Source organism: Pediculus humanus, genomic scaffold (assembly GCF_000006295.1).
Source record: "Pediculus humanus corporis 1103172108239 genomic scaffold, whole genome shotgun sequence".
Classification (NCBI taxonomy): domain Eukaryota; kingdom Metazoa; phylum Arthropoda; class Insecta; order Psocodea; family Pediculidae; genus Pediculus; species Pediculus humanus.
In genome coordinates, this window is record NW_002987809.1 from 49,404 (window position 1) to 67,035 (window position 17,632).

Consider the following 17,632-nt stretch of genomic DNA (forward strand, 5'->3'; position numbering starts at 1 on the left):
AAAAAAAAAAAAAAAAAAAAAAAAATTTCATTTAAACTAATATGCTTGTTTACATCAACATATTGGAAAATTTTTTTAAATATTGTCATACCTTCGTATAAGAATATTTCACTTTAATTTGTTTAATTAATTAAACATTCCACCTTGTAGGTAAATCGTTTGGAAATTTATTAATTTTTTTTTTTTTGTATATATATATATAACAAAAAGAAATTAAGAAATTGTGGAGGGGGGGGGGAAATTAAATAAAAATTCAAAAATGAAAGTAGTAATATGTTATTATATCCTTATACAATAATTATCAATTGAATTTGTTTAACCTTGACCTTTGATCAAAATATTTTTAAAAAAATATATAAAAAATTATTTTGTTTGCAATATAAATGTTGTCTTTCTGTTATGTGATGATTATAAATAGATATTTTGTGATTGTGGAAAAGAAAAAGCAAGAAAAAAATAGACTAAATAATTGAGTTTGCATTGCTTGTTTCCGCCTTATTTAAAAAAAAAAAAAATAATTAATTAGTATTTAAAAGTGTGAGTAGATGATTTAAAGTTTAAAAAATAGAAAATTCATAAATGTTCAACAACATCAAGTTAATTTTTTTTTTTTTATATAATTATTTTTTCTCCTTATTTTTCTTCTAAAATTTATCCAGACTACATTTATTCCCTTTACTCGAGTTTCGAAAAAATTTCAACGTTTCATATTATTTTAATATCAATTTTATATTAAATTTTTTACAATAATAATTTATTAAATAAATAATTATAATAACTGTTAAGTTGGTAACTACTGAAACAATATTGCATTAAAAACTCTCGTAATACACTCTAATACAAATTATTGATTTATTTATTAATATTCTTGTACTTTTAGCAATAAATATTTTAAATATCTTGCTTCGTAAGCAACGGTATTTTTTCCAGTAAATGCTTCGTCCATTCCACCCAATGGATCATCTAAAATTGTTTTTATATTTTTTCCATACACTAAAACAAAACCAAAACTTTAGATATATTTCTTTTTTTTTAAAAAAAAAAGTTTTATTTCCTTCAACTTACTTTCACATTGTTCTAAAAACAATAAACATTCTTGAAAAACAGAATCTTTAATAACTATTATATGTTTTGCTAAATTTTCAATCATTGACATAAAACTTCTTTTCGCATAAAACCTGAAAATGATGAATATTTTATCATTATAATTTAATATTTACTGTAAAACATTTTATATAAATAATTACCAGGTATCTATTCCTAGTTTTTTATTATAAGGTTCCATACTTTTAATTACTCTTGAAATACCAAATTCATAATTTCCTCTGGCGCAATATAAAGTTCTTAAAAAGTCAATAAATATTGTAAAATTTTATTATTATTTAATTTAATGTTAATAATTCAATTAATTGATTTTTTTAAAAAAAAAAAAAAAATTATACCCTATAACTAAATTAACTATACATAAATGAAAAAGTTTTTTTTCAGGATCATCATGAGATATTTGTTCTTCTTCTCTTTCTATTTTTCTCATCAATTCTTCTGCATCCTCATTTTGATTTGTCATTATATAAGAAACGCATAAATTTGCCAGAACAATGGCACTTATGCTTAATATCTACAAAATATTTTCAAAATTATTTCTTAATACGCAATTTTTAAACAAAAAAATTGTCCAACCATTTTTCGCATATGTTTATCGTGAGAAATTTGAATCAATTAAAATAAAAAAATTAATTTTAATTATACTAACATTATCATAATTTTTTTTCACAATAGGTTCGTAAAATCCTTTAGCTTCTTTAAATTTATTTTGTTGCATAAAAAGCACGTGAGCAACATTTAATTTCCACGTGTCGTTATCATTACAAAACTCAACGGATTTTCTAAATATTTTTTCAACTTGACTATAATTTTCCATTTCCCAATAAATTTTTGCTTGAGCCATCAAAACTGGAATATACCTTTAAAGAAAATTCTTTTTTTTGTTTTCTTACATACCACGAAAATAATCCAATAAAATTTTTTTTATAAAAACCTTTCTAAAGCATCTTCATAATCCATAACGGTTTTTTTAACAGCTTCATCATCTTTATTTTGTCTGGCTTCTTGTACTTGTTTAGTAAGTTTTCTTAAAATTTCTGTGTGTTTAGATGCTATTTCATCCAACTTTCTGTAACCCTCTTCTGGAGAAGTTTGTTTTGTTATTAAAGCATCTAAGAACTCTAATAGATACTAAAATGAGTTTAAAATGATATTAAATTTATTTAAAAAAAAAAAACAAAGGAAAACAATTTCGAGCTGATTTTTACCTCCGAAGAATAAGAACGTGTCAATTGTTTATTTTCTGCCAAAACATCAGCAGCAAGATCGTAATATTCATATTTGCAATAAAGTAAAAGCAAAGTCCAAAAAGTTTCAGGTGGATACGGATTTTGAGATATAAGAAATTGTAGCTTTTCAAAACCTTCTGCAGGATTTGATTCCATATTCATTAATGCTTGATTATGAAGTGTGACGGCATCTAATTCTTTTTCAGAACGAGGAGGCATGTCTGTTATAGCTTCTTTGGCTGCTTCATCTGTTTACAAAAAAAAAAAATATGTATTTATTACATTTAAAAGATAAAAATTAAAGCTAAGGGAAAAATATTTACAATTTTTTAACTGATATTCAATGGCGGCTTTCAAATTAAAAGCTTCGATAAGAGCAGTTTCATGTAGAGTCAATGTATTTCCTACACTTCTAACTTCAATCCCTTCTGTAGCCATTCCAACAGAAAGTTCTGGATGATCTCTTATTCCTCTTTCTATTATATCACCTAAATTTGTCACAATTCAACTATTATTATTATTATATATTTATATAATTACAATTGGTTTTTAAAAATTAATTTTGATTTTACTTTATTTCAATAGTTATATTATTTCATTACCAATGTTTACAATTAGTTAAATTCCTAAAGAAATAATTAAACAGCAAAAAAATTTATGAGATAATTTTGTAATAACATAACTAATGTAAATATCTGATTTAGTCAAAATAAAAAATTTTAATTTATTGAAATAAAATACCAATGTGTTTAAGAGCAGGCGTATATTCTTTCAATTTATAATAACAGAGTGCAATATTATATGATAAATGACCATTAAATCCTGTCTTGATTAATGCAGCACTTAGCTTTTGTAATGCTTCTTCAAATTGATCCTCCTATAACAACAAAATTGATTTGTTTTACAAATTTCATAAAAAGTATCATAAAATTTTTTTTTGTAATGTAAATTTCTTATCATACTTTATATAAAAAACAACCATGAAATATATCTATGTCAAAATCGTCGAACGTTGACGAGTCTAAAAAACTTTTTGCAGCTATAATATCACCTTCTTCATATTTAATGGCAGCTTGTAATTTAATAACCTGAAATTAAGAAAAAAAAAAAAATTATGCATTAATTTGTACTTACCTAAAGGTAAATATATATATACTTTTATATTTATTTTACTTACTTTTGAGGCTAAATGAGGTTCATTTATTTCATTAGCTACACGCATTGCTTCTTCATACAAACATGACTGATACAAAGATAAGGCAAAATAAAATTTATATTCTTTTTCATTTGGAAATAAATTGACCAGTTGTTCATAACAGGTAGCTGCGTTAATATAATCTTGAGTATAATAATAACAATATGCTAATAATGAATAGGCGGCTCTCGACTAAACAAAATAATAAAATTTTTAAATATTAATTATGAATAAATATATATATTTAAAATATTTGAACTTACTCTTGCATTTGCATTTACAGATGAAATTTCGTTTAGTATGTTAATAACTTCTCTATATCTTTGTTCTTTAATCTACAACAAAGTTTATTTATTAATTTTTTATTTAAATTATTTTAATTTATTTAATTTTTATTTCTTTAATGAAAACATTTCAGCTTGTAAAATAATACCATCGAATAAATTGTTTTAGTAAATCCACCTTCTTTAACTTTGGAAGCAATAGAAAACATTTTTAAAAGTTTTAAAAACAAGATTTTTATTTTTAAAAAAAGATCACCAGGGAAACGTATCAAATTTTATCGTGGCACTAGTCATTGTAATGTATTAAAGGTTTATTAATAAAAAATATATATTTGTTTAGGTAAAAAAAAATCTATTTATTATTCAAAATAAATATGACTTCAGCTTTAAAGTTAATTCACACTATCAAGTAATTAAAATTATTTGTAATTTTACAATAAATAATTGAAAAATTCTATTTGTAGAATATGTTTCAGGTCGAGTTATAACTTTTGTTTTGGAATAAAGCAAATACACACCGCCACTTTTCCATTACAAGTTAAATTATCAAATACATTATGGTAAGTAACATTTATTTTTCATAATTTTTAATTGTTTTTAATATAAAGGTATTCATATTTATAATTTATTGTTAAACAGGGCTGAACCAATGAAAGCTAAGAAGAAAATAGATGTTAGTATCATCAAGGCAAGAGAAGAAAAAAAAAAGAAAAAAATTGAAAAATTATTAAAAAAAAGGTTGAGGCTTAATAAGGAGGAAAAACCTATTGAAGAAAATGAGATTCCTATTTGCTTAATGGAAGATAATAAACAGTTAAGAATTCATTTTACTATTTTAAAAAATTTTGATTAACAATTTCAAGTATACTTTATGCATAACTTATTGTATAACTTAAATTATGGTATTATTAATAATTTATAAAATTAATATTAAATTATTGAAAAGTATAATAATAATTACTGTTTTGAGTAAAATATTTTTATTTATATGTTAAAATTTTTATACTTTTAATATTGCAAATCATATCTAATCTATATAAAATTTTACATATAAATATTTGTTTTCATGTGGAATAGATAATTCTCAATCAACCATTGTTAATAATATTAATTATTATTTTTGATTTTAGGCAAAGAAGTAGAGAAATTAATATTTCGGAGAATGTTTTATACGAGAGGATGAAAATATTAAGAGAATGGAGTAAAGTAAAAAGTAATGAAATGAAGTCTGATATAATGCTTATTAACAGGCTTATAACATCTCAAAAACAAGCATTGAATGAATTAAGATTAGAATCAGAAGAATTATACCAAGCAGCAGTTAGGGTAAAAATAAATACACTTAATAAATTTATTAATTTTTACTTATTCGCATGGATACAAGCATCGAAAATGATATTAAAAATATGTAAAAGTAGAAAAAAAGAAATAAAATTTTTGGTTGTTTTCATTTTTACTTTTTAAGAAAAATTTGTTTGTATAAAATAATTTTTTATTTTTGTAGATTGATGAAAAATTAATTCCTTTTCAATTTAATGGACCATCGGAAACACCACCATTAGAAAATTATCCCATTTGTGATGGAGAATACATTGATATAAGTAAAAAATGGTTGTAGTAGCTTTTAATTTTGATAATAAAATGGTTGTTTAAATTTAAATTTTTTTAATTTTTATTATTTTTTGAACTGTTTTTCTTCTACATTTTTTTCAACCGGATTTAGAATTTTTGATTAAATCAGTTTTCGAAATAAGATTTTTTTAAAAATAGGTTGTAAACAAATTTAAATTTATTTGCTGGTGAAATGGAGTTTTTATAAGGTAAACGTGATTTAATCACGATTAAATTTTGATTTTAATTTTTAAAACTTAAATTTTTGTGAATTTTTTTTTTAAAAAACAGTTATGTTTTGAAAGACATTTTTTATATACTTTTATATTTTTCATTTCTCATATAAAACATGAAGCATTAACATTAATAAATGTTAAGTTTTAAATTCTTTGTGAAGTCGTCTTATTGATTTTGTGTATATTTTTATTCAGAATTTAGATTAAATTATTAAATTCAATAATATATTTTAAATTGTGCGCCTGAAGAGAATTACACGGTTTAAAAATTTTTTACCGGAAATAGATGCATAAAATTTTTTTGCTATTGGAAAGAAAAACTAATATTTGCTACTAAATCAAGTTATGCAAAACTGTTAAATCTAGATTAAGTAAATTAAGGGTAGTGTAGCTTACGAGGCTACAATTCATGGTTCTTTTTTTATGTAACGGTTTACATAATCTAAAAAAAATGAAATTTGCTTTAGCTTTATAAAACTAAGTTTATTTATAAAAACCTATAAAGAAGTAATATAAATATATATTAGGCATCACAATTTTATGATTAGTGTTATGGAAGCCAGCGAAAGCGGGGATGATTTAGGGGGCGCTGCTTTTCTCACGGATGGTGTTTACACTGTACATGGTGATGATCTCGAAGGTATTTTTATATATATTAAATTTTAATGATTAGTCTTTCCCTTAAATATATTTACGTAAAATCTTTTCTTAGATGACGTAGATGGAAATTTATCTGCCGAAAATACAGACGACGATACGAATGACACTAAGGAAAAAGTAGGAGCTCCTTTGAGAGAGCAAGATCGTTTTCTTCCCATTGCAAATGTTGCTAAAATAATGAAAAAAGCTGTACCTGAATTGGGAAAGGTAAATACTTATTATTATTTAAAAACTTTAAATATATTTTTTTTTAAAACTTCAATTTAAATTTTTAGATTGCCAAAGATGCTAGGGAATGTGTACAGGAATGTGTGTCTGAATTTATTTCATTTATAACTAGTGAAGCAAGTGACAGATGTCATATGGAAAAAAGAAAAACTATAAATGGTGAGGATATATTATTTGCAATGACAACTCTTGGTAAGTTTTACAATTATAATTTTTTTTTTTTTAATGTTACTCGATGGACCCTTATAAATTTTCAATAAATTTAATATTTGGATTCTTTAGGTTTCGATAATTATGTTGAACCTCTGAAAATATACCTTCAAAAATATAGGGAAGCAACTAAAGGTGATAGACCTACAATTGAAGAAATATATGAAAATAAAGTTTTCAGTAAGTAATTTAAAAAATTATTTAATCAGTTTATTTGTTTTCTAAAACTAATTTAGATTTATTTTATTTAAGTAGGGTAAAATTTTCTTCATTATTTTAGGTGCAGGAGTTATACCAGATAATTCAAATTCTGATACAATTTTATATGCTTATCCTGAACAAATACAGCACTTTCAAATACAGTAATATTAATTGTACAAATCATTGAAACAATGCCTTTCCTCATACTTAAAGATATAATTCATGAATTTCAATAGAGTTGATGTAGTTTTTTTTTTGTATAAAATTTAAAGAATGTTTACACAGTATAATATTTTGCCAATTTATTTTTTAGAATATTTTTTACTTTTGTAATATTTTGTAAAAGCAATATAATTTTATTCATTTTTTCATTATTGATTTTATGTTTATATAAATATTTAGCATAATTTACATTAAAGGCTTAAAATAAATTTAATTATTTATGTATATAATATCAAAGGATTATTAAATAAATAATTATCAAGTATAATTTCATTTTCTTAAATAGTCATTTATATTACAAATAATTAATTTTTGTATAATAAAAAAGCATTACAAAACATCATTCATTGATATGTAGTTTAAAAAAATAAAAAAATATTCAGGAATTCATCTTCGTTTTCTATTCAACTGTTAAGTAAAAAATTTCTTTGCATTCTTCACAACATTTCAACTTTATTCTAATATAATTTTTCATTGCGTGTTTTCATTACCGTTGATGAAATGAAGTAAATCGGAGCTTGTGATAAATTTCTGGCTTAATTCATTCGAATTGAAAACTGTAAAGTATAAAATTTCAATTAAAATTTATCTTGCAAAAACTTTTTTTTCGACTAAACTAATTAAAAACTAATTTGTAAAAGTACTGCACCATTAATTAAAACAAATTTTTCCGTTTGAAAAATTAAACAAATTTTATCAAGAGAAACTGAATTGTTAACAATTTGAACTGGATCGAGAAATTTTTCAACTGTATTTTCTAAATTGCATGTAGAATCCGCTATGAGATTTAAAATTTTATTGGTCGAAACAACACCAATAATTTCCCTAAAAAACAAAATTTTTACATACTCCATTATTAATGAAAAAATTATTATTAATACAATAATTGCAATTTTAAATAAGTTTACTTTTCTTTAATGACAAACAAATAATCTAAATCCATTTCTTTCATTATTTTAATAGCATCAGAACACTTTGAAGTTGACGTCACCGTTGGAGGCGTTCTCATTTTTAATACACTGACAGGTAAGTTTGACCACCTTAATTGATAATTTAAAAAAAAAAAAAACTTGTTAAACTAAACATAAAAAGCCAAAAGGTAATTTAAATAAATAAAATGTTAAATACCATGGAATTTCTTCAATACCATCATTGTTAAACTTTCTGATTTTCATCCATGAATCTATAATAAACTTTGACATGTAATTTCTCATACCATCTGGTAAAATTACCACAAGTCTTTCTCCCTCTTTCATTTTTTTAGCCACCTTAATGGCAACAGTCATGGCTGAACCACTACTTCCTCCTGAAAAATTTAAAAAAATTTTTTGAATGTCAACACATTTAAAAATATGTATTATAATATTTAAATAGTTACCACACAATAATCCTTCTTCCCTTATAAGTCTTCTCGCCATTAAAAGAGAATCTTTGTCATTAGTTTTGTGCCATTCATCAATAACTGATCTGTCTAAAGGTATAATATTGTGAATAATATTTTTTTATAAACATTAGAAATAAAATAAGTTCATTGATAATTTACCTAAAACTGTAGGAATGAAATCATAACCTATTCCTTCAACTTCGTAAAAAGTAACATCAGATTTATTTAATTCAGGTGGAAGAGACAAAGAAGAGCCCAATGGGTCTGCTGCAATTACTTTACACGATGGAAGTACATCTTTTATTTTTCTACCTATTCCACATGCAGTTCCTCCAGTTCCAGCACCACATACAATGGCATCCACTTTTCTATTACACTGACTTAAAATTTCTTCGGCTGTGTGCTCATAATGAGCAATGGGATTATATGCATTTCGATACTAATAATAACGTTTTAATAAAATTTATATTTTAAACCAATTTTGAAAGTGGTAAAGTTTTTTAAAAATCAAATGTATTGAACATAACTAAAATTTTAATTTAAAATAATAGTACCTGATCCAAAATAATTGAATTTGGAATTTCTTTGCTTAATTTTTGAGCTACAGCGATTAATCCTTCTGGAGAATCAAATGAAGCCGAGGTAGGAGTTCTAATAACTTCGGCACCTAAAGCTTTTAGAGCATTAACCTTTTCATTTGACATTTTAAGAGGCATAACAATAATGCACCTATACCCTTTAACAGCAGCTCCCATTGCTAATCCAAGCCCTAAAAAAAAAAAAAAAAAAAAAAAATTGAATTTTTTTCGAATATGTTAAAAAGTCTTAAAAAAAGGATTTTTACCTGTATTGCCAGAAGTTGGTTCAATTATTGTAGATCCAGGTTTCAGTAACCCTTTCATTTCAGCATCTTCAATCATTCTTATGGCTATTCTGTCTTTTACACTTCCTGCTGGATTGAAAAATTCACACTTTGCCACTACAATAAAAATGTTACTTATAATTAACTGTGAAAAAATTTTAAATAACAATTTTTAAGAACTTACACATTTCACATTTTATTCCATAACTATTGGGAATTCTGTTTAGTTTAATTAATGGTGTGTTACCAACAGCATGAAGAACATTTGGTAAAATTTTTAATCGTTCTTCCAAAGGCTTGATATTGTGAGGAGAAGAAGATGAATTTAATCCTGGTTTCCATGTGCATCGGCTAGGTGTATCTGGTCTGATAAAATTAAGTTTTTCTCCTCCTTCAATTAATTTTTCAGAAGATATGGGAGCTAAAGGTTGATACTTTATTTCAGTCATATTAATTTTATACACGAAGCGAAGAAGTAGTAAATTAAAAAACCATCCGTTAAAGATAAAAAACAAAAAAAATAAAAAATAACCAAAAAAATTATCTTACAAATAAGAACTAAATAGTAATAAATTGCGTGTCTAAAACCACTTCTGGGGTAATATCTACCGTTAAATTTATTTCAAAAGAATCGCTTTTTAAATTTGGCGGTTATTAACAGTTTTTTTAACCAGAGTAATAAGTTGTATTAAATATTTTTTTATATTAGAACCATTTGTATTTACATTTACCAGTTGTATTTACATTTTTAAAATGTATTGCAGTATAATGAGATTTATAAGGTGAAATAAAATTATTTTCATTAAATTAAATAAAATTCTCTAATAATAAATTATTAAATACATAAAGCACAGTTTTACATAATACCATCAGTCAAAAATATTTAGTAACTTAATTTGTAATAAAAAGTTTTTTAATAATTATAATTGTATTTTTATATATTTTCAGAATTTCAAAAAATCAACCTATCATACTCAAGAACTTTAGGCTCCGTTTAATACCTGAGAAAAAAGGTAAGTGAAACAATTTTCTTCTAATTACCTGTTTTTTTTTTTTTTTTTTGTTTTTGAGTGGAACATAAATTTAATGTCTGCACTTTTTTTCCCACATATTATTCAAAAACAATTTTGCAATTAGTTAAAGCTTTTTTTAAAGCTGCTTCACATTCTCCTTTTTTTTCCACTTCGGGTAAATCGGCTAAAATTAGGGTTTTTAAATTGCTGAAAAAAAAAAAAAAGACAATAATAATAATAATAATAAAAGTTGTTAAGGAAATAAGAATTTCTAAGTGAAACATTTACTTTAACTGTGACAGTGATAAAATTCCTTTATTGTGAACCAAAAAACTTGATCTTATTTCCAAAAATTCTAATGAATTTTTTACATATGATAATTTATTTAAACATTGATCATTTAAAAAGTGACAAGCAATCAATCTAATTTTTTTAATATGTTCACAATTTTTTAAATGTTCAAATCTGCAAAATGTAAAAAAAAAAAAAAAGGGAAAACACACATATAAAAACCGATTAAAAATTTCAAAATTTTATTTTAACTAATACTCTTTATAAATTACCCTAAATAACTCAATCCTGCTTTTTGGGCAAAAATTTCTTCGAGTTTATATTTTGAATAGTTATTTAATTCTTCCATTTCCATTAAAACATTATAATCTTCAATGAAAAACTTTTGATTTTTAAAACGAACAGTGCCACCATTTCTTAATATCCATTCTGCACAATTTACATCAGGTCCCAAAATTTTTAAACGATTTTTATCAACCCTAACAAAAAAATTTTTTTAAACTATATATTTTTGAGTCAACTTTTTTTTTTTTTTTAAAAATACCACCATGTTCCTTATAAATTTTTTAAAAAAAAAATTAAAAATATTTAATTTTTCAATATTAATTAAAAATTTTGTATTATTATTATTAATTGTAAATGAGAATTTAAAAAATTACTTAATGCATTTGATAGTTTTAAAAAAATAAATTCCTCACATTCTTCGACAATTGCCATTTTTGTTTCATAAACATCCATTTATTTTATAAATATTTTTTTTTTTTTTTTAGAGATACCAATATATATATTTAAAATCAATAAAAATAAAAAATAAAAATAAAAAATGTCAATTGTTGTTTAAAAAAAAAAAAAAAAAAAAATTACAAAATGTTGAGTAAATGACAAGTTTTTGTTTCTTCAATCATTGAGCGCATTTATTAAAAATGTCGCGATACGTGATAACAGAAGAACAATTAAATAATTTAAAAGATCAAATAAAAAATCTGAGTAAATTAAATGAAATTAAGGAAGAAAAAATTAAAAATTTAGAAAGATTTAAAACTATGGTTTCAGAGAGCAAAAATGCTGATTTATTTAAAAAAATTGAAAGATTAGAAATCGATGTTGGTAATTTGAAAACAATAAATAAAAATTTAACGGATTTGGAAAAAAATAATTATAAAAAAATAGAAAACCTTGAAAATATTTTAAAAGAAGAAAGAAAATTACGTGAATATTCTGAAAGTTTAGCCAAACAAGTTGAAGTTCAATGTGCAGAAGAATGTCTTTTAAGACAATTAACAAATGAATTGTGTCAATTGCAAAAAGATGAAATTGAAATTGAAAATAAAAAAATCGAGGAACTTCAAATGACGATAGAAAAATTTAAGAATCAATTAGGATTTACAACACAGCTAGGAAATAATTTTCAAAAAGATAATAATTTAAAGTTACTCGTGTACCAATTTAGAAATCAACTTATAGAAATGTACGATGATGTAAGGCAAAACCCTAAATATTCCAACGCACAAAAAAAATATAAAGAAACTCTGGAATCGTGGCTGGAAGAAACCAATTTCGTTATGAACGATATAAATGAAATTGAACAGATGAAAAACGATTTAAATTATTTAAAAAATAAAATCGAAGATGAAAACAAAAACTTGTCTCACCTAATGTAACATTATAATACCTATTATACCTTATTTTTACCTTTTATACCTTTTTTTTAAAAACTACTATCCTATTACTTATTTTTTTCAAACAATGTTAATAAGTTCATGTTAGTCCATGATTTTAACATTACTAACTTTATTGAAAACTTTGTTATGAATAATTGTAACAATAATATTATCCTTTATAATAATTTTCAATAATGAATGTGCTTTTTGTAAAATTTAAAACTTACAGTCAATGAAGAGTATTGATATTAGTAAATAAACAACAAACGAATAACTTTACCTAAAAAAAATTATAAATATTAGTTTCCTTATATGAGATTTTAAAAAATTTTCAAAAAAGAATTGAAAATACATACCTATTGAAAACATTATTTAACCATGCCCAAAATATATTTAAATTTCTTTTTTGAGGTAATACCTCATTTAATATAAATTTATTTCCAAAGGTTTTATGGTTGTAAATTTGATAATTAATCAATGTTTGACATTTTCCCATTCTCAGTATCATCTTAAAAATAATAAATTTTTAATAATTATTTATAATTTAAATTTAATTTTTGACACACACACATAAAAACAAAAAATATGTTGAGAAAGAAAGAAAGAAATAACAAACCTTTTTAAAAAACAAATAAATTATGACAGAAATTTACATTTAGCAACCATTTATAACAATAAAATTTTGTATTAACTTTGTAGAAACAATAAAAAAAAAAATGTTTTTTTAAGAAATTTTTTTAAAAAAAACAGTTTGAATTTATAATTTATTTAACCTAAACAGTAATCAAGTCTTAAAAAAAAAAAAAAAAGAAAAACAAATAGACAATTTTATAGTAAACTTATTATCACAAATTTTTTTTTTAATACAATATTTAAAAGATTTTTTTTTTAATTAATAAATATTTAAAATTTTTCTAAAAATCAGTTTTTTTTTTTTTTCTTTTTAAATTATGATTCCTATTAATTTCTGATAATTTAAATAATTGTTTTTTATTTTTTTTTAAGTTTACATTTGAATTTAACATTATTGCTCTTCATAACGTAGCAAAAACTTGTTCATATTTAATTTAGGTAGAAAGAAAGACTTTGTGTATGTAAAATGTAGAAGGAAAATTTATTTTGTATTTTTATTGTATTTTCCGTTATGAATGTTTGGTTAGTTTAATCAAAAAAAAAAAAAAGTGTTATTGAAAAGCAATATTTATGTGTTAAGATTAATATTTCAAGATTTCTAAACCGAAATCGATTCATCAAGTGATCATTTTATTAAAAAAAAAAACTTACTTTAAATAAAAATTATTTTTTCTTTAAATGTAAAATGGAGAAAATTTTAGGAGAGTCTTCTTCTAATGATAATAATTCTCAGTGAGTTTTGAATATATTTTTTAATTAATTAATATATATATATTAAAAACTAGGTTTTAAAAAACAGTATTAGTTAACATACCCACAAAATTATTTTCAATACATTCAAATTGGTTTTATTTATAATTAGTATTAATAATTTTTTTTTTAGGTATAAAAAAAACTTTATGATCAGAAATTATCAGGCTGAGTTAATTGAAATAGCCAAAAAACAAAATTCGATTATTTATTTACCCACTGGTACTGGTAAAACATTAATTGCGATACAAGTTTTATTAAGTAAAACTCAGGAAATAAAAAAGTATTTTTAATTTTCATATATTTATAGTATATTTACTTACACTTACTGTATTTATAGTATATTATATTATAATAGTATATTTATTATCATTATTTAAATAAAAAAAATAACCATTTTGTATTGTTCAAAGTAATACTGATTTTATTTTTTTTTTTTAGACCTTACAATGAAGGTGGGAAAAGAGTTTTTTTTATTGGTGCAACTAAAGTTTTGGTTTATCAACTTGCAAAAGTTTTATGCACTCACACAAAATTTAAAATCGGTTATTACACAGGCGACATGAATGTTGATTCGTGGAATAAAGACATTTGGTTGGGAGAGTTTTTAAAAAAACAAGTAAAAAAAATTCTTTTACTATAAATTTATCAAGTGAATAAATACAATATTTTCCCCTCCCCCCTTTTAAGTTTTGATTATTATTTTCATTTATATTAACATTTGAACATTTTTTTTTTTTTTTAGGTAATGGTTTTAACTGCAGAAATTTTAAAGGGATTGTTAACTTTAAAATTTATCGGAGCAGAAAATATAAGTCTTATAGTTTTCGATGAATGCCATCATGGGACTTTGAATCATCCGTATAAAAGAGTAAGTAAATTTTTTTTATTAAATTATTATTATTATTAATTTATTAGAGTAAGTGTTTTTTTGCTTTTTTTTTTTTTCTTAGCAAATGTTTAATTTAACTATTTTCTCAGAGTGTAATCTCCTATTATAAACCTGCTTTGTTACCTGCTTTCCAACTTTAACAATCTCCACGAATTTTTTATTTATTCTCAACATTAATTTTAGATCATGCAAGAATTTAAAGATTTACCCGATTCTAAATTGCCTTTAATTTTGGGTTTATCAGCAACATTATTAAAAATGAACATTAAAAAAACAGACATAGAAATTTCATTGAGAGAAATGGAGGAAACTTACAGAGCCAAAATTATATCGATTAGTGAAAATAGTGACATCACTCGGTAGTTTACATGTTTAATTCAATCGAAAAAGATTTTTTTAAGACATCAAAATAATCAAATTGATTAATTAATTAATGTATTTTAGATACATGTCAGTTTGCGTTGAGAAAATACTTAATTATAATTTGAACACAACACATTCCATAAATGAAGTTTTAAGCATTTACGATGATGTAATTAAAGTGATAGAAGAAACATGTGTTATTGAAAATATTAACGTGCCTGATATTCTTATAAATGATGAAAATTTAAAAGTACAGGTGAAAAATAAATCAAATATTATTAAAAGATACATAGGTAATTTTTTAGTTTATTTACTAATAAAAAAAAATTTATATAATTCATTATAAGAAAATAAATTTTGGGTTAGATAATAATAATAATAATAATAATAATAATAAATATTAAATGTGAAAACAAATGATTTTTTATCATTCTCAAATTTTCTCTTTTATTTTGTATTATTAGAAGAAAAATTATTATATATATATATATATATATATACTCAAAGTAAAGTGAATTTTGTTTTAGAAAACGCTCGTACTAGTTTATTAGAATTGGGAATTTTTGGCGGTTCATTATCAGCTTTATATTACATGATAGAATTGGATAAAATAAGGCTTTTATCAACGGATCCAGTTCATTGTCAAATATTAATTTATGCTAAAACGGAATTATGTAAAATTAGGTAAAATAAAATTAATTTAATATTATTATTATTATAATAATTCTTCATCCGGTTAAAAAAATGTTTGATCCCAGGTACTTATTAGCCATGATTATGGAAGACGAAGAAGAAAGTGGACAATTAATTTATGATTTTTCATCAGGAAAAGTTAAACTCTTAATCGATACAATACGAGATTATTTTAATTCGGATAATTTCGATTTCAAATGCGGCCTTGTTTTCGTACACAGACGACAAACGGCTTTGTTATTAGCTTTCATTATGCAAAGATTAAGAGGTTGCGATAAGAATTTCGAATCGGTTAAACCGGAATTCATGGTCGCTAGTTCTTATATGAATAATGATTTTGTAGACATATCTCGAAAAAAAAACGAAATAATGAAAAGGTAAAATATTATTGTAATCGTCAATCGTCCTTATATTAACCGGATACAAAACTTTTTTTTTTTTTTTTTTTAGAATGGCTTCCGGTGAATTAAATTTAATATTTGCAACGAATATACTTGAAGAAGGTATCGATTTGCCTGCTTGTAATTTGGTTATAAGTTTTGATTTTCCCAAAGGATATTCAAGTTATATTCAAAGCAGAGGTAGAGCAAGAAACGAAAATAGTATTTATTATATTTTCTCTGATGAAAATGAAAAAAAAAATGAAAAACTTATTGATGAATATAGAGATTTCGAGAAAACTTTAAACGAGGTATATTATTTTGTTGCGTTTGTTATCAAAGTTTGTATTATAATTTGAAAATCTCATTAAAGAAGAAGAAGAGGAGGATTTATTAATCAAATTTGATTTTTATAATTAAAACTACTCATTTTTTTTTTTTTTTGGGGGGGGGAGGGGAATGATAAAATAATTTTTATTGTTATTTTAATAGAGAATACGGGGAGAGATATCATTACCAGATGTTTATTTGGAAAAATGTAATAAAAATGAAACAATTAGTATAGTTGGCAAATCGGACGCCATTTTTGTCGATGGATGTATGGCGATTGCATGCGTTGAAAAATATTGTGGACAATTGCCTCAAGACATGTTTACATTTTTATGTCCCGAAATTTTTTATAAAAAATTTGGCGAAATGAAACGTGCCTTTCTTAAACTTCCTTTTAATTCGGGAATTCCAGACGTCATCGAGGTAATATATGTAAATATAATTTTTCAAATTGTACATATACTGCATATATATATATATATATATATATATATATATATATATATATATATATATATATATATATATATATATATATATATAAATTATAAATATTGATTTCAACAGGGAGATTTAAAGTCGAACATGAAAGAAGCTAAAAAATCTGTTTTTATGAAAACCGTCAAATTACTTCACGAATTAAATTTAATTGACGATTCATTAAATATGAGACAGTTAGAAATAGAAAAAGTTGATTTCAAATCGCTTTTTCCACATTACAAAGAAGAAGAAAAAATTGATAAAACGTTACCACAACCGGGAACGAGGAATAGAAAGCAAATATACAATATAAACGTAATTATTATTTTTATTTTCGTTCCAATTTTCAACTTTTTTTTTTGAAAAAAAACTTTTTAAAAAAAAAATTTTATTTTCAGGGCGTCGAATGTTTGTCCGATTGTATTCCCGTTCCAGGAATCAAAACGTATCTTCACGTAATTGATTTTAATGTCGGATTTAAAAAACCAAAATTAGATAGAAAAATAACAATATACGAATTATTAAAAAAACCTTGCACTTATGGAATATTATCTACTAAAAAACTCAATAAGGTATATATATAAGGTGTAAAAAAATTTACATCATTCATTCATTCATTCATTCTCTCATTCATTCATTCATTCTCTCATTCATTCATTCATTCATTCATTTGTATTTTTTAATTGATTACAGATTTGTACATTTCCAATTTATTTAAAA

The 17,632-nt window shown here is 23.1% G+C and overlaps 7 protein-coding genes across 7 annotated transcripts; 4 read left to right on the forward strand and 3 right to left on the reverse strand.

Annotated features, from left to right (window-relative positions):
• Positions 1 to 859: 859 nt before the first annotated feature.
• Phum_PHUM459640 (uncharacterized protein) lies at positions 860 to 4,021 on the reverse strand (the record flags this gene model as incomplete). The annotated part of the gene is made up of 13 exons (XM_002429986.1): positions 860 to 993; positions 1,066 to 1,178; positions 1,248 to 1,343; positions 1,443 to 1,618; positions 1,775 to 1,964; positions 2,039 to 2,235; positions 2,313 to 2,581; positions 2,657 to 2,821; positions 3,075 to 3,210; positions 3,296 to 3,421; positions 3,511 to 3,720; positions 3,792 to 3,863; positions 3,962 to 4,021. The coding sequence occupies 13 exons, from the start codon at positions 4,019 to 4,021 to the stop codon at positions 860 to 862; spliced, it is 1,944 nt and encodes a 647-aa protein (XP_002430031.1).
• Positions 4,022 to 4,461: 440 nt separating this feature from the next.
• On the forward strand, positions 4,462 to 5,430 carry Phum_PHUM459650 (mitochondrial 50S ribosomal protein L40, putative; the record flags this gene model as incomplete). The annotated part of the gene is made up of 3 exons (XM_002429987.1): positions 4,462 to 4,625; positions 4,943 to 5,138; positions 5,317 to 5,430. The coding sequence occupies 3 exons, from the start codon at positions 4,462 to 4,464 to the stop codon at positions 5,428 to 5,430; spliced, it is 474 nt and encodes a 157-aa protein (XP_002430032.1).
• A 769-nt stretch (positions 5,431 to 6,199) lies between these two features.
• On the forward strand, positions 6,200 to 7,123 carry Phum_PHUM459660 (Nuclear transcription factor Y subunit beta, putative; the record flags this gene model as incomplete). Its single annotated transcript, XM_002429988.1, has 5 exons — positions 6,200 to 6,284; positions 6,372 to 6,526; positions 6,595 to 6,739; positions 6,830 to 6,937; positions 7,038 to 7,123. The coding sequence occupies 5 exons, from the start codon at positions 6,200 to 6,202 to the stop codon at positions 7,121 to 7,123; spliced, it is 579 nt and encodes a 192-aa protein (XP_002430033.1).
• Positions 7,124 to 7,651: 528 nt separating this feature from the next.
• Phum_PHUM459670 (Cystathionine beta-synthase, putative) lies at positions 7,652 to 9,875 on the reverse strand (the record flags this gene model as incomplete). The annotated part of the gene is made up of 9 exons (XM_002429989.1): positions 7,652 to 7,737; positions 7,809 to 8,005; positions 8,089 to 8,220; positions 8,309 to 8,486; positions 8,559 to 8,651; positions 8,724 to 9,003; positions 9,119 to 9,333; positions 9,409 to 9,543; positions 9,611 to 9,875. 9 exons carry the CDS (start codon positions 9,873 to 9,875, stop codon positions 7,652 to 7,654), a joined length of 1,581 nt encoding a protein of 526 aa, XP_002430034.1.
• A 662-nt stretch (positions 9,876 to 10,537) lies between these two features.
• Positions 10,538 to 11,085, reverse strand: Phum_PHUM459680 (ATP synthase subunit S, putative; the record flags this gene model as incomplete). Its single annotated transcript, XM_002429990.1, has 3 exons — positions 10,538 to 10,646; positions 10,728 to 10,904; positions 11,003 to 11,085. 3 exons carry the CDS (start codon positions 11,083 to 11,085, stop codon positions 10,538 to 10,540), a joined length of 369 nt encoding a protein of 122 aa, XP_002430035.1.
• A 568-nt stretch (positions 11,086 to 11,653) lies between these two features.
• Positions 11,654 to 13,436, forward strand: Phum_PHUM459690 (Tropomyosin, putative; the record flags this gene model as incomplete). Its single annotated transcript, XM_002429991.1, has 2 exons — positions 11,654 to 12,387; positions 13,397 to 13,436. The coding sequence occupies 2 exons, from the start codon at positions 11,654 to 11,656 to the stop codon at positions 13,434 to 13,436; spliced, it is 774 nt and encodes a 257-aa protein (XP_002430036.1).
• Positions 13,437 to 13,923: 487 nt separating this feature from the next.
• Phum_PHUM459700 (dicer-1, putative) lies at positions 13,924 to 17,496 on the forward strand (the record flags this gene model as incomplete). Its single annotated transcript, XM_002429992.1, has 11 exons — positions 13,924 to 14,057; positions 14,216 to 14,393; positions 14,520 to 14,645; positions 14,850 to 15,025; positions 15,111 to 15,223; positions 15,542 to 15,703; positions 15,799 to 16,099; positions 16,173 to 16,413; positions 16,595 to 16,855; positions 17,000 to 17,227; positions 17,311 to 17,496. 11 exons carry the CDS (start codon positions 13,924 to 13,926, stop codon positions 17,494 to 17,496), a joined length of 2,106 nt encoding a protein of 701 aa, XP_002430037.1.
• Between the last annotated feature and the right edge of the window lie 136 nt (positions 17,497 to 17,632).